Source organism: Stylophora pistillata, chromosome 5 (assembly GCF_964205215.1).
Source record: "Stylophora pistillata chromosome 5, jaStyPist1.2, whole genome shotgun sequence".
Classification (NCBI taxonomy): domain Eukaryota; kingdom Metazoa; phylum Cnidaria; class Anthozoa; order Scleractinia; family Pocilloporidae; genus Stylophora; species Stylophora pistillata.
The window spans coordinates 12,640,079-12,656,021 of record NC_142523.1 but is presented as its reverse complement, the minus strand read 5'-3'; the positions used below and the strand labels follow the sequence as shown (position 1 = coordinate 12,656,021).

The 15,943-nt window shown below is 40.6% G+C and overlaps 1 protein-coding gene across 1 annotated transcript; it reads right to left on the bottom strand.

Moving 5' to 3' along the window:
• Positions 1-1,214: 1,214 nt before the first annotated feature.
• LOC111335331 (uncharacterized) lies at positions 1,215-9,026 on the bottom strand. Its single transcript, XM_022941214.2, has 3 exons — positions 8,957-9,026; positions 8,207-8,295; positions 1,215-6,243 (listed from the first exon to the last, which is right to left on the bottom strand). The coding sequence occupies exons 2-3, from the start codon at positions 8,256-8,258 to the stop codon at positions 1,334-1,336; spliced, it is 4,962 nt and encodes a 1,653-aa protein (XP_022796949.2). The 5' UTR covers positions 8,259-8,295; positions 8,957-9,026; the 3' UTR covers positions 1,215-1,333.
• Positions 9,027-15,943: the final 6,917 nt, after the last annotated feature.

Here is a 15,943-nt window from a genome sequence, read left to right as displayed (position 1 = left end):
TGCAAAAGGAGACCCTGCGCAGCTAGTTTGTTTCTATACTACGTGTATCCTGCCCGTGTCTGAATATGCTTCCCAAGTTTCCCACAATGGTCTACCTAAGTATCTCTCTAAAGAGCTAGAGGAAATTCAGCGCCGCACACTTCGAATAATTTTCCCAGATTTAGGCTACCAAGAAGCTCTTAAAGAGTGCAATATTGCCACCCTCTACCAACGGTGCCAATCGCTGACGGAGGGCCTATTCAGTGAGATTAAAGATAACAGCTGCCACAAATTACATGGCCTTTTGCCGTCATGTAATCTTAGTACCGTAGCCTTAAGGAGAAAGCGCGCTTTTAACGTACCTTTTGTCACGATATGCACGGCCGTGCACCAAGGGACTGGTTCGAGTCCCGAAGGTTCTTAGTTTTTGTCCGCCATCTTGTAAGGCTATGTTTATCAAGTAAGGCCTTGCTGGTAATTACTTTGAATTCCGCCTATTTCATCGGCAATACTTTTACACCTTTTTGCAGAACAAATAGACTAAAGAATAGTTTTATCATGTACAACGCGGCTATTTCCTAATGGCTTCATCATGTATAATGCGGCTATTTCTTAAATTGTATTACTTATAATATATATGATAATATATCTCAATAGTATTTTTGCTCTTTCGTTCATGAATATTAATACATATACATAGATAGTATTTTTAGCCTTTTTTACTTAGTTTTTCATTCCTTTTGTATTTTGTGTTAAGTAAACATTTTTACAGTCCGTAATCCAGCCTTTTGGCTGCAATGGATTTTTTTTATAATTAATAAAGCTATCTATCTATCTACCTGAACACGTCCTTAACGATGTGAATAAATTAGTTTGTCATGGCTACCTGTGTATTTATTCTTCGTCAATCTAGATAGTATGCAGCTTAACAAAGGGAAGTAAAAGGAATCCAAAAGTAGAGATAAGGAAAGCTTAAGACCTTTCGTAGATAATTAGTTGAAGCGTAACAATCACCAAATTTTCCGATGATGTGGGCAAACCGTGAACATTTACCGTTTTTTTTAAGCTATTGCACTACGAGCGCAATTATTGTTGTTATGCTTAAAATCCATTTTTTTCGACGTTCAAGTTGTGCTCATCCTCCCCAGTTGCTAAAACTAGACTCGCCGTCTCGAGTACTTGTCCCACTGCCCTTCTTTATAAATTAGAAATTTAAGAAAACAGTTGAAATCAGATCAGTTAATTTAACACCTTTATTATGACATTAATTTAAGTTTGCATCTTTGGTATTGGAACTGAAAACTCTAGCTAACAAACTTCTTTTCGCTTGTAATTTTAGATTCCAGCTTGTTTATCACTTGGCGGCTGTCGTGGGATTGGTGTTAACAGTGCCAAGGATAACCATGTCGCCTGGTATGTAGACCTCGGTCAAGACAAACACTTTCTGGTTTGGGAAGAGAACCTGAGTGAGCGCAAATGCAGATATGCTTCGAAAGTTGAACTGCAAGCCTGACAAGTAATTGTTCACATTGCTGGTGATCGTGTCTCTCGCAGTTTTGTAAGTGTGGGCCTTGAAAAAATCAGTCCAATGATGTACACTACTTGCGGATACAGATCCAGACTCGTCTTTGTACGATATCGTCAAGTCGCTGTCAATGGAGGCTTGGAAGTTTCTCACGTATTTGGTGCTGAAGCTAACTGACTTGTATTGAGTCGAGTCATGACAAAAGAGTCTCCCGCAAGAGGTAGTGACATATGGGATGGTTAACTCCAAGTTGTTGTTGACCCAGTGCACTTGAAGTTTTTGGCCATTGTTTAAAGGTTTAACTGTGAGGGTGTTTCCTGGCATAACGAAGGTAAAAGGGTATGTCCCTGGATATCTATCAAATTTTAGGGCCATATAGATACTGTGGGAGGCACCATCATCTCCCTTTACGTACACGGCTTGCTGGCTGGGTGATACTGATTGGCCAGGAAGAACTTCTGTGTGGGCACCAAACTTGAATTTCCTTCCAATGTCTTCTCTTATGATATCGTCGAAGATCACTCTATTACTGATGAACAAGGCAACTTCAAATTCATTGGGGATAACTTTCTTGTCAATTGAAAGCGGATCGTTAAAGTCTTTTTTGGTTTGGTCTGTTACGGTCGATTTAGCCGAACGTGTTTTAAAGAAGATATACAATGTCCCGTAGCCGGAACTGGCAGTTTCGAATCCACCCGTTGCAAGGTAGAACTTGTCTGGCACAAGACCGGCTGGTGTGAGCTTTTCTTCGAAAGTGATTCGAGCCAATTCGTAATTATCTGATTTTAACTTGGTGTTAAAGTATACCTCAATTTGGGTTTTGATGTTTGCTTTCAGGGTGTCACTCAAAGGTAACTGTATGACATCGAATACTCCATCACTTAGATCAAGTACCACTCTCCCTTTTGTTAGCGATCCTTCCAGTTTAAGTAAGTTCATGGTGCCAGTGATCTCAGTTTTGTCTGTAACTTCTGCAGTTTCGTTGTAATGATCCACGTCATTTCCTCTTTTACTTATGTCCCAGTACTCCAAGGTCGCCTTTTTTATTTGGATTTTCAGAGTTGCCCTGTTTTGGTTGTTTCTAATAAACTGAATTATGGGTGGCCCAACATGCATTATGATTCTAGCTTCGAGTTTGAATCGTCTGGTTTCTTGGACCAGAGATCTTTCGGTTACTATTTCCTTGACGAATCCAGCCTCGGTGTTACTGTCGTACTTATTCTTCCAGAGCTGATTCACGCGCGCAGCGCTCACTGCCATAACGGCATCCCACTCACGCACCAATGAGCGACCGCTCAGATCTTGGAGAAGCTTTGCTTTGCTACCTAACACGTCGTCGGAAATGTGACTTCGGAACAGTTGGTCACTGTTGGTCGATTTTGGGGGGTGGAAGATGACGTTCACGAAGAATTTGATCCTGAGAGTGGTAAGCGCTGTCGAGAACTGGATTCCTTCGTTAGTGGAAGCTTTTGGAAAACGGAATATCCAAGTGTCAAAAGGAGTCATTTTTATAAACTTGTCAGCGAAGTCTGGAGATGGATTGACTTCCACCACTGATGTTCCCGTTTTAATGTTATAGACAAAACGATATTCAGTGGGTGTGGATGTAAAGGACTTGGGATTACGGTTAAGGTCTCTGTCTTCGAAGGAATCACCCAAGGCAATAGCTTGAATATATGCAGTGTCGTCTTTGGACTGTGCGATATTGTCTGCTTGTACTTCTATTTTCACAACACGGACTCGCACATACTCAAGAAAAGGAAGAGAGGTCAAAGGAATTCTAATCGCATACCCTTCCTCAGATAGCAAAGCTTTGACGGCTACATCGGAAACTGGATATTCTATGGGCTCTTTTAGGTTCACAGGGCTAGTGGGAAAGCTTTCTAATGCTAAAATAGACGATTGCACCTGACGAATGGCCGCCGCTTGAATGGCCATAGTGTCATAGCTTGTTACCAGCGTTGGGTTTTGAAGATATTGGTATACCAGAGCAGCGTCCATAGTGACAAACGTTTGGATAAGCTGTGAGCGTACTAGGTTTTCTTTCATCTTGATAATGTTACCAATTTCAAAGAGATCAGTAGTTTTGGCATCGTTATCCGAGAGGTCTGTTTGTTTCAATATGGTCTTGAGTGTTCGTAAACGAGCGCTCTGTCTCTTGGCGAGATCTCGCTGCATTTCGATTTGTATTTGTTTGTATTTTCTTTCGGCTATGTTTGCAGCAATGTTTACGTAGCTCTTGCCCCTTGACGATAAACGTTTTGCCTCACGCTGAAAATCCAACGCCTCTCCGGCCACCTGTTCTGGTAGAAAGCCTGAAGTACTTGTAAAGGACACCACATCATTTTCAAAATCTTCCCAGTCCTGCATTGTTGGGAAACTATCTTTACTGATCGATACACTTGGAATGTTATCTAAAGCTCGGTTGACCGTACCAATATCATTCCTCAAATCTCTGCCGAGTGCATAAAGCTTATTAACTTGCTCAATAATTTGGACAATATTCTTTATCTTTTCCGCAATTCGGACAATCCCTGTCAGTTTCTTGTCGATATTCGCCAGGCCGACGCCTCCCGTAAACAACGACCCGATGACTTCAGCAACGCTGACAATGGTTGAGATTATTTGCTCTGTTAGGTACTGTTTAACTGCTTTAACCAACGCGTCTCCTTTATTTTTCACCTCGTCTTGGATTTTTATGATCTCCTGAAGTAACCTTTGTGCCTCGGCTTCTTTACGGCTGATTTGATCTTTCTCCAAGTCATGAAGAGCTTGCTGAGTATTGGCAACGTCATCTTGGTACTTGGCGTTCACTTCAGCCTTTTCAACCAAGAAAGTACCAGTGCTTTTGACATTTTTGTTGAGTTCTTTCAAAGAAGTGGTTATTTTCTCTAGCTGTTTGTGACGTTGTATTTCAGTGGAGACTGTTCTATATGTGGCTTCGTAGTTGGCAACCGCTGTCAATAGTTTATTGTAGAGCGCTTTATATTGTAGGAAAGTTAACCTTGGGACGATGAGTCTTGACTTAGCGTACTCTGTCAGCTGGGTCTTACTTAAAAGTAAAACACGACCAAGGACCATTTCAAGGTCGGGGGATAAGGGTAAAGATGTCCTCAGGGTCTCTGCTATCCAATTCAAACTTTCGCCTGCTGATTTCCCGGCTGTGTTCATTAAACTGGGCGAGGAACGGGCGGCCAAAATGCTTTGTACACTGGTCGCAGCTAGCTCTAAGCTGTTCACAAAGCTTTGGTAGACCCACCTTGCGTCATGTGATTTTCCGTTGCTGTCGTACAATTCCGCTGCAGTTTTCCTATCAGGGTAGACCAGTTTCTTGGTATTGTCGACCTTGACTGTAAATTGGTCGTTTGGGTCTTCCACAGTCTTGTACACGTAATCGTTTGCGTAAGTGTAATGTGTGTCAGTCTTGAATTGGGTCAGCTTCAATACTCCACGAAAGGTTTTGGCAAATATTTTAACGAGGGGCTCAGAATTTTTATGGGATCCAACGATTATTTCTGGTACTTTATTACCAGAGGATAAAGCTAAGAATTCTCGACACACAAGATAAATCTTTTTTGAGCCAGGAAGCATCAGCTTGGCAGTTTCACTGATTTGCAAGACATCGGCAAAGATGAATAAATGCGTGACGAACTTAGGGTTTGAAACAACGAACTCATCCAGAATAAACTTCATTTGGCTTATGGTGACAAAGTTAGTAGCGGTGGATGTTACAAGGTCAGGGTTGAAACTTCCATAAAAACTAGCAACATTAGGGTCAACAAGCAAAGGAAAGTTTGGGTAGCTGGCTGCCCCAAATTTCTGGAAGATCGTCGAAGATAGTATCTCGTTCCACTTCAACTTAGAGGGTGATTCTGCCATGAAGAGTGTGTTAACAATTGCTTTGAAGGAAAGGCTCATTGGGAATAACTTTTTTAGATTTTCTGTGTCTTGGTAAGCTTTTGTTACTAAAAACATAATTATACTCTCCTTCACTTTGTACACGTCGTCCTTCAGTTTCGGTAGGATATCCTTCAAAGCAGTATCACCGCTCGCTGCCAAAATCTTTCCCGCCTCAAGACAATATCCAACTGTTCCATCTCTTGGCTGGGTAAACGGTCGGAAAGAGTAACCTCTGGAACCAAAGCTGAAAGAAGGATCATGGAAGGGAAAGAATGGACGGACTTTCTTTGAACCGATTTCTTTGTCGTACACAAATACTTGATAAATAAAGTCGCCCATCTCATAACCTGAAACGTAATGGGTACCGTATTTTGAAAAAAGATCTGTTATGTTGTCACTTGTAGCATCTGGGGAAACGGAGGTTGGCTCAAGGTTTGAAAATTCTGAATTGGTGATAATGGTAGAACTTATTTTCTTCCAATAGCGTGCCAGAACATAAGATTTTCCCACCATGTTACCAGGAGTTATCCCAAGAAGTTGCGCATAGGAATCCAAGTTAGTTGAACTCGGTTGATAGGTGAATGCTGCTGCGTCACGGATCTCATCCTCAAAACGCCAAATGGCGAAGAATTGTTTGGTTAAATCCTTTTCATCAGGATGGAAGGTCAACTGGATAAAGTCATCGAAGTATGTACTGCCACTCTGGGTGGTTTGATGTTGTACGTTTTTCAACAGTGTGGACTTTGTCACTGGGTAAAATAGTGGACTGATATTATCATCGCTAGGTAAGACTGGCCTCAAACCGTCAAGAATACTGAATGGCTTGCCAAGCTTGTTAGCTGAAATTTAATCAAATGAAGTCAGAAAATTAGAAAACAACGGATTGAGATTTACCTTGCTAAAACAAGAACATACACATGCACTCTTCTCTTTTCACTATTCCAGTTATTGTGGTATCTTCATTGGGCAACATCCTTTTTCCTCGTAAACCATGCATGAGAAACTCAATTGTACAATGCGTACATTTTAGTTTATTCAAGTTGTAGAAAAGAACAAATTTGAAGTAAATCTTGAAGAGGAAACAAGAATTGGACCTTATAATAACAATAATAGCAATAATAATAATAATAATAATAATAATAAAAGTAATAAGAATAACGATAATGACAAGGACTTGGATGTCACTCTACAGAAGCAAGTAGGCCGCAAAGCTAAAGGTGTATTAAGAAGATGCAGAAGGCGTGTCTCTCAGGAACTCTAAATAGTGCGCGCACTTTTAAAGTGGTAATTTAACTCCTAGGCAAACTCTGGAAAGAAGAACAAATTTATATATATATAAATTGATGAAGGTCTCGGACCGAAACGTTTTTTATTAAACTTTTTAGACTTTTTATTGAGTATATGTCTTCCTTCGCTCGAAGTTGTCCGTCCTCGTGTGCCACACTACTTCTCCTACCATTTATCGAGGTTTGGACTGTGAATCCTTTTGGATCCTTCTGGCGCGGCGTTACTGTTGGCTCGAGGCCTTTTAACTTGTTATATATATATATATATATATATATCTAACTGCATATAACTATATATATTATCGGTTTTAATAGGTTTTATAACGATGATGTTAGTTTTTAGTTATAATGTTAGATTTTGCTTCTATTTTATTCACTGATTAGCTCATGGGCTACGCTTCGATGCCTCATGTTGCTTTTATCGTATATGGCATACAGACGTTTTTGCTACGAAAAATGTGGTACGTGAAGGGAAAATACGTGAGAAGGAAACTAATTGCAGGCTTCACATAATAAGCTTTACCTGATTGCATGGTCGATTCCTATATTTTTCAAGACTATACCCGACTGTAAATCCTACTTTCATTTGAACTCCCACAACAACGAGTGTAATTTACAAATCAATATTCACGGGAAGGGAAAATACGTAAGAGGAAACGTTCCTTTCGAACTGAAACTAATAGCATTTTATAATACATAATGCGCTTCACCTGAATGGTGTAACATACAGAAGCCATGTTGTTTATTTCTGACCTTGTGGGCATGCGAAACAAATATAACCGCTGGCCGTTATCGGCCGCATACATCACAATTGGTACTTGATTGAATTTGCAAATCTTCGCACCACTGTCAATCCTATTATAATGATATGAACTCCCGCAATGTCGATGAAGGCAATTTACAAATTAATATTTAAAGCGGGTTAAAAGGTCTGGGGAAACAATTATTTCATTATCAAGGCGATTGATAAGATTACAAGTATGTAGTTGAACTGAAAGGTTAGGGCTGTAAACTTCAAATTTAAAGGGCACTAATAGTAAAAAATCCACAATCAAATTTCTCAAAACTTATGCCACGAAAACAAAAGTTCCTTTTTTTCCTTGCTTCAAGGAATCGATAACAAGAAATTGAAGTAGCATTTCATTCAAGAATTTTCCTGAAAGTCCTATATCATGTTAACCATTAAATTCACTCATCGTCTTTCTCGCCCGTTGATCATTTTCTCTCGAGCCTTTTGATTGGTTTTTCCGTCGCTCAGTTTTGACTGTGGTTGCTGAAAATCGGCGACTTGGTCGCAAAGTAGATGTTTAATTTATTTTTCTCTCTGGCAAAACCCTTTTACCTTGATGTTATATGGGTAATAAAACACATTTTCCTCGGCTCTATAACCTGGAAAACCCACATGGGTTATCATCGTTGGAGAACACTCGACAAGTTTGTAAATCACTTGTTCTCTGAACATCACGCGCGGGTTTATCGAGCTGTAAAGATAAGCATTGCTCCTCAATTGTCTCACCTTGAATTCCTTGTACCACAGCAAGAAAAACGAAAGTGGCTGCCAAGGTCATGCTTACTAAACAACGTCCGAAAGCAGAGCGCCTGCAACTTGAAAGCGAATGCTAAATTTCAATATACAACACTTAAACATAGTGCGATTAACTTGAAAATCTCAAAACAGATCCTACAAAGGTTTCATCATACAATGTACATACAGTGCTTGCTGTAATCAACCCCCATAGAGTCAAAGAAACATTTTTTGGTCATTAATTCACTGATAAAGATCTGATTTGGTTACTTCACTTAATTTATGTTCAGAAATAGTCGTCCATTGTTGTTAGTTAGGTTGTCACTTTTTATTTTTTATCTGTTGGAGGGTCTTGTAGGGAACAGTTGGCATTCCTCGCGTGAATGGCCGACGCGTTTTAGGCTTTTGATCTAGAAGAGCTCAGGCATTACGCTCTGGCTTGAAAAATTGCCAATCACTTCCTTGACAACATTTCTTCTAAACAATCAAGATCTGCTTTTAGTTTGTGATCATTTCCTTTATTCTCCTTTTTTCACCCTTAGAGGGTAAAAGGGTCAATGAGTTCCGAGCCTTTTTTTCGGGACGAACATTTCCCATCGAGAGAGTTCATTTTTAAGGGAATGTTTGCGAGTATCAGAAGCTAAAACTCTACAAGAACTTTCCCACCCGAGCACAGATTTAGCTTTATCTAGCGTTGTAATACTTTAAGCTTTTGTATTGTACATGTCTTTTGTCACTTACCTGTCTTCAGGGCTCCTCAAGTTGTTTTCAATCGTTAGTAAATGAAACTTAAAGAATCTTTTCCAAAGGAATCTGTAAAATAAAACACGTATCATTAAAAGTAAAAACAATGAAGATTTTTCCCGAATCTCAAGTTCTAGATCTGTTATTAAGCTACCTCACCTTACGATAGTCGAGGCACTGTAAAGAGGAGACCACGCCACTGAGTTAATTAAATTTGTGTGTGTGTTTTATTTTACATCACCACTTTTCACGGATCATTGATTAGGGCGTTTGAGATGATGACTGACCAATTACAAGAAATCGTAACAAAGTAAGTTACCCTACCTGTTCTGAGTCTTACAATAGAGAAGGTACTTTGAAGAGGAGACTCGCCACTGAGTTAATTAAATTTGTGTGCGTGTGTTTAATTTTACATCCCCATTTTTCACGGATCGTTGATTAGGGCGTTTGAGATGATGACTGACCAATTACAAGAAATCGTAACAAAGTAAGTTACCTTACCTGTTCTGAGTCTTACAATAGTGACGGCACTTTGAAGAGGAGACTCGCCACTGAATTCATTAAATTTGTGTGTGTTTAATACTACATCCCCATTTTTCAGAGATCGTCGATTAGGACGTTTGGGATGATGATTGACCAATTACGAGAAATCGTAACAATAGTAAGTTACCTTACCTGTTTTGATTCTTACAATAGAGAAGGTACTTTGAAGAGGAGACTCGCCACTGAGTTAATTAAATTTGTGTGTGTGTGTGTTTAATATTACATCACCATTTTTCACGGATCGTTGATTAGGGCGTTTGGGATGATGATTAACCAATTGCAAGAAATTATACTAATTGATTGATAGTCTTTTGAATTGTAAAGACTAACAAAAACTTACGATAAAAACCGACGTTTCGGTGTCATCATGACGCCATTGTCAAGGAGAAATAAAAAATAAAGTTTGTGGCAAGGTGTAACACTAAATTAGCTAATTAAACAAATACTTTTGCGCGAATTGAATCGCTTTGCACGTTCAGAGTGGGTTTTAAGTCTGTGATGAAAAGCATTTCGTTCACCAAACAATCGAACTTGTTACTACACTTTTTCAGAATGCTAAAACGTTTCAGTAGGTCTTTCGGGACTTCGCTGTGCCGTTCGTGGTAGTGTTTATATATTGAAGATGCCTTTCGTTTATGTCCATCCACGCGTGTGTGTAAGTGTCCGCGTGTATAGCCCACATAACCCGCATCACACAGGTCACACTGAAATTGATAAACGACGCGTTGTTGGTTGACAATCTGTGGCTTGATTTCTCGCACTTTAAGATCTTGGCCAACTTTGCGGCTAACAAATACTGGCTGGACAGTTGTTTGCACCTTCATGCTAAGATTCTTGAGCTCTTTCTTAACATAATTTGCTGATTCCTGATCTTTGAAAGGTATGACCACACGAACAATGGATATTGGTTATTGGCCACACGAACAATTGATATTGGATATTGGATATTGGTATATTGTTCGTGTGGTCATACCTTTCAAAGATCAGGAATCAGCAAATTATGTTAAGAAAGAGCTCAAGAATCTTAGCATGAAGGTGCAGACAACTGTCCAGCCAGTATTTGTTAGCCGCAAAGTTGGCCAAGATCTTAAAGTGCGAGAAATCAAGCCACAGATTGTCAACCAACAACGCGTCGTTTATCAATTTCAATGTGACCTGTGTGATGCGGGTTATGTGGGCTATACACGCGGACACTTACACACACGCGTGGATGGACATAAACGAAAGGCATCTTCAATATATAAACACTACCACGAACGGCACAGCGAAGTCCCGAAAGACCTACTGAAACGTTTTAGCATTCTGAAAAAGTGTAGTAACAAGTTCGATTGTTTGGTGAACGAAATGCTTTTCATCACAGACTTAAAACCCACTCTGAACGTGCAAAGCGATTCAATTCGCGCAAAAGTATTTGTTTAATTAGCTCGTAACATATTTATGCTAATTTAGTGTTACACCTTGCCACAAACTTTATTTTTTATTTCTCCTTGACAATGGCGTCATGATGACACCGAAACGTTGGTTTTTATCGTAAGTTTTTGCTAGTCTTTGCATTTCTAAATCTTTATTGATAAGAGTCTTTTGAATTGTTAAAATTTAAACGACTTAAATTACTCGGTTGTACGGGTCGATATTTTCTTTCGACGTTGGAGATAATTAGTTACGAAAAGTAATCGATCCGATCAGATTTCTTGAGCGCAGATTTGGTGCTTGCATTGTTTGTTACTCTATTTCTTGCGCCTTTTGGAATTTTTCCAATTCTTCTTTTTCCTTTTCTTTACCTTATACCAGGTTAAACTATTAAAATTTAATTTCATAGTCAAGTGACAAAATACTTTCAAATCACTCAAAGTGCGACAAGAAAAAGAACAAAGAAAAAGAGGTCCCATAGTATAAAGAAGAATAAAGGTTTTTAACACACAAAGTTCACTTTTAGGGCGTCGGCGTGTCTATATTTTACCGCTCTCACCGTCACTGTCGTTGCGGCAATAAACAGGTTCTCTAAACAAACTTAAAAATTGATACACTGATTATTGTTATAATTATTTTTTTTCTCATGGCCTCTCCTGAAGCCTCCTTCGTGGTTTCCAGCCATTGATTCATTTTAAACAAATTATGATGAGGTATTTGAATCATGGCCTGAACAAGATAATGAAGGGAGATTGAAAAATGTGTCATAAAACCGTCCCTCGTTAATTGCTTTTCTTTGACACATGTCCGAATATTTGACTTTTTTTCTTTATTTTAAAATAAAGGTAATCGACCATTTTCCAGAGTAGTTTTTCTTTCGTGACCACCGCCTGGCCTTAAAAAGCATTTTATTGACAAGCACCCAAGGAAACTAATGGAAAGCAGGTACTTCCGAGTTTCACCTAAACCACAAGAAGAGATCTTTTTAAAGATCTTTTCTTTAAAATCTTTTCGTTTCACAAAACGACACTGAGCCTAGTTCCCCTTGACGAGCATCTCTTAAAGATTGTATAAAGAGGTATCTCAGTCCTCGGCGAGAATGAGGTCCATACATGATTAGTTTCAAATTAATGCTGTGGGTTATCACAGGTTAATGTAAACTCTAGAAATACATTATACCACATCTTGCCACCGGACATTTGACAATCTACAGAATCAGGGATGAATATGATATGATAGGTAATTAGTTTAAATCAGATTTACATACAAATTCTGAGCAAGGGAGGCCACTTAGCTTCGAGAGAGGAGGCGAAATAATGAGTCATTAATCATTAGCGGTTAAACTAGAAGGAATCTTGATTTTTCTTTCTATCAAAAACTTAAGAATCGTGATTTACAAAATAAAGTTGACAAACGAATTATAAAAAAGCTGAGAAAAAAATTTTGGAAACAAGTCTAAATGATTCCGCTTAATTCCTCCTTAATTCCCAGGTCCCCGACAGTTATGGTTGACGAAAGGCTGATAGTTTCGAAAGAAACTGTTTGAGGCTGCGTCGGTGGGAGTAACGAAATAATTTGGATAGATCAACAAAGTTGAAATGATAAATTGGCCACCGTAACGATTACAAAAGCTGACGCCTCCCGGTTAACTCAATGAATAGAGCGCTGGATTGTTGTGCGGGAGGTCGAGGGTTCGAGCCCCGGCCGGACCAACTCTCAGGGTCTTAAAACAAGTGAGAAGAATATGCTATCTTTCTATGTTAAGAAATGGTTAGATACTCTAGTCTTCTCGGATAGGGACGAATAAATGGAGGTCCCGTCTCCTGCAGGGTTGAGGTAGGAGACGTTAATTTCCCACGCACGAGATTACTGTGTGATGGATGTCCTCCCCTGGGGTGGTTACTGGGTGGGAATTGGCCCTGAAAAGCCCCCAATGGGGAGTGGTCAATTAACATATGTATCAAACAACAAACATATGAAACACATATATATGAACTGCGGTTATGAAACGTATATGTGCACGATCCTTCGCAGTAAAGCACTATTTAAGCAATAGTGAAAATCAGACCTGAAAAAAGAAAAAAAAAAGAATTCGGGCCTGTACGGGATTCAAACCAGTGACCTTTGCGGTACTAGTGCAGCGCTCTACCAATTGAGCTAACAAGCCAACTGGGAGCAGGTCATTCAAATTAATTAATTTGACGGCCTGCTCCCAGTTGGCTTGTTAGTTCAATTGGTAGAGCGCTGCACAAGTACCGCAGAGGTCAGTGGTTCGAATCCCGTACAGGCCTGAATTTTTTTCAGGTCTGATTTTCACTATTGCTTAAATAGTGCTTTACTGCGAAGGATCGTGCACATATACGTAACATATGTATGTATGTATGTATGTATGTATGTATGTATGTATGTATGTATGTATGTACGTTTCGAGCGTTAGCCCTTCGTCGGAGCGAATGAGGAAGGGCGAACGCTCGAAACGTCACCTTTTGTAATCGTTACGGTGGCCAAGTTATGGTTGACATTTGTTGAAAATAGATTTCGTTACTCAGTTGCACGTGGTTTGTACTGTTGTCTAGTTATCCAATCGGAACACGATACTTGATTGACATTTGACCTAGGATTTTTACTTCGCACATGTTGTGGTAGACTCGAAGAAAAAATAACTCAATAAATGAAGGAAAGTTTGTTACACACTCAAATCAACCAGATTAATGAAACACAAGGTTATATTTATTTCCAAAACTTCGAGCACATGCGTTTTCTCTGTTTTACCCGACACCCTTTTGGGTTCATGAACTCGACAAAACATGTCACGCACTCTACAACATGTCACGCACTCTACACACTCCCCCGCCGAAAATGAAAGTGTTCTTCTAAATATTACAAAACTATTTATCAGGGTTCTCTGCAGCTACTGTAACTGTTGTTTGATATTGTCTCCTTCAGCACCTTGTGTGCTTTTGATTTTCTTTTTTTTTTTAATGTTTGAGTCTTATAAGAGGCTCCTCTCAAGCCCTCGAGTAGTAGACAGGTTGGAAACAGCATGGCCACACCCAGAAATACAGGGGTGTTCCCGGAGGAATAGCTGTGATAGCTGGAGCTTGAATGGCGTTAACGCGTGAACTGCTGAATCCTGGCTCAGCCGACTGGTACTGTGGGTTTCCCAGGGAGTTGTAAGTTAAGATCTGCGGCGGTCTCCTTTGGCGCTGCGGCCGAGTCCACATGTCCTGCTCCGCAATATCCTCTCCCTCTGATCCGTCATTGTCAGCACTTCCTTCATTTGCAAGTTGTATTTCGCTGGATGGCCCATTGGTGCCCTCAGTAGTCGCAGAATCCTCAATTGACTCTGAAGGCAAATCGCGTCCTGGAGACACTGAGTTTGAAGCTCTTACTTCAGTAGGTATTTCCTCTACAAGGTCCACACTACCGAAATCATCATCATCTTTCCCCGAATTCTGTAGGTCATTTCCCGAAACAGACAAAAGTCGTTTCTCTACTGCTGATTTTGGGGGTCGTGTACCAAATCCCAGATTTGGGGCATCTGCTTCCAAAGCGTCACAAGGCAGTAGTAAATTCCGGTGAAGTACTCTTGCGCGGCCACCTCCACTCTCGGGCTTCACTTTGTAGACTGGGCTTTGAGCCCCCATTCGTTTAACCACAACGTGGATAGCGCACTCCCAATGGGATCGTAATTTTCCGGGACCACCGCGCTCTGTTAAATTTCTAACTAGCACCCGATCGCCTGGCTGAAGAACGCCACCTGAGACTCTCTTGTTGTAATATTGCTTGCCGCGCTCGGCAGTCTTCTTTGCATTCTGTTGAGCTATCCGGTATGCCTCCTTCATATCATGCTGCCAGTTTTGGACGTAAGTGTTATAATCTCCCTCTGCACTCTCTTGATTCAAATTGAAAATCAGGTCGATGGGCAGGCGGGGTGTTCTTCCAAACAACAAGTAATACGGAGCGTATCCTGTCGCCTCATGCTTCGTGCAATTGTACGCGTGGATCATCTTGTTGAGTGATTCATCCCACTTTCGTTTCTTCAAATCTGGGAGTGTTCGCAGCATAGACAATAGCGTGCGGTTCATCCTCTCCACTTGCCCATTCCCTTGAGGGTGGTAGGGGCTGGTGCGAGACTTGGAAACGCCAGACAACTTATGTAGTTGATGGAAGAGATTGTTCTCAAATTCTCCTCCTTGATCACTGTGTATACGGGCTGGGAATCCGAATCGTGGTACAAAGTCATTGTAAATCTTTTCAGCCACCGTTCGTGCTGTCTTGTTTCGGGTTGGGTAGGCCTGTGCAAACCTTGTGAAGTGATCTACTATCAGCAAAATGTATTCAAATCCCCGTTGGCTTTTCTCCAAATGAAGAAAGTCTATAGACACCATCTCAAAAGGGGCAGTTGTCGTAATGCTCTCCATTGGTGCTCTAGGGGAGGTTTGGGGCTTCTTTTGCTGGATGCAGTGACACTTGTTGGCGATGAAATACTCGATTTCCTCTTGCATGTAAGGCCAATAGAACCTAGATCTCGCTAAGTCCACCACTCGATCTGCACCCAGATGACCCATTTCAATGTGAAGCTCTTGGTAAACCAACTGTTTAAACTTTGTGGGTAATACTAGCTGCAATCGACTCTTAGTTTGGCGCCACAGAATCCCGTCCGCTGATATATGGAGTTTATTCCATGCTCTCAAGTAGCAAGATGTTGTACGAGTCTCATTTTTCCGCTCTCCTCCTGGTGGGGGATATCCCCGTTTCTTGTAGGCCAGGATTCGTGAGATGTCGGGGTCTTCCCGTTGAGCCCTTAATATTTCTTCTAAAGTAAGTTGGCGAAAAACCAAATCTGTGACGCCCGGTTCTGCGTGAGCAATGCCAACTCTTGCTGAAACTGCTGCCACCCAGGGTGTGGCGTCTGTTTCCTGATGTATCACTGCTTGACTTGTTGCACAAATTGCGTCCTTTTCCATTTCTGCAATACAGGTTTCCATGTATGCACTGAAATCTAGCGGTAGGCGGGATAGTACATCC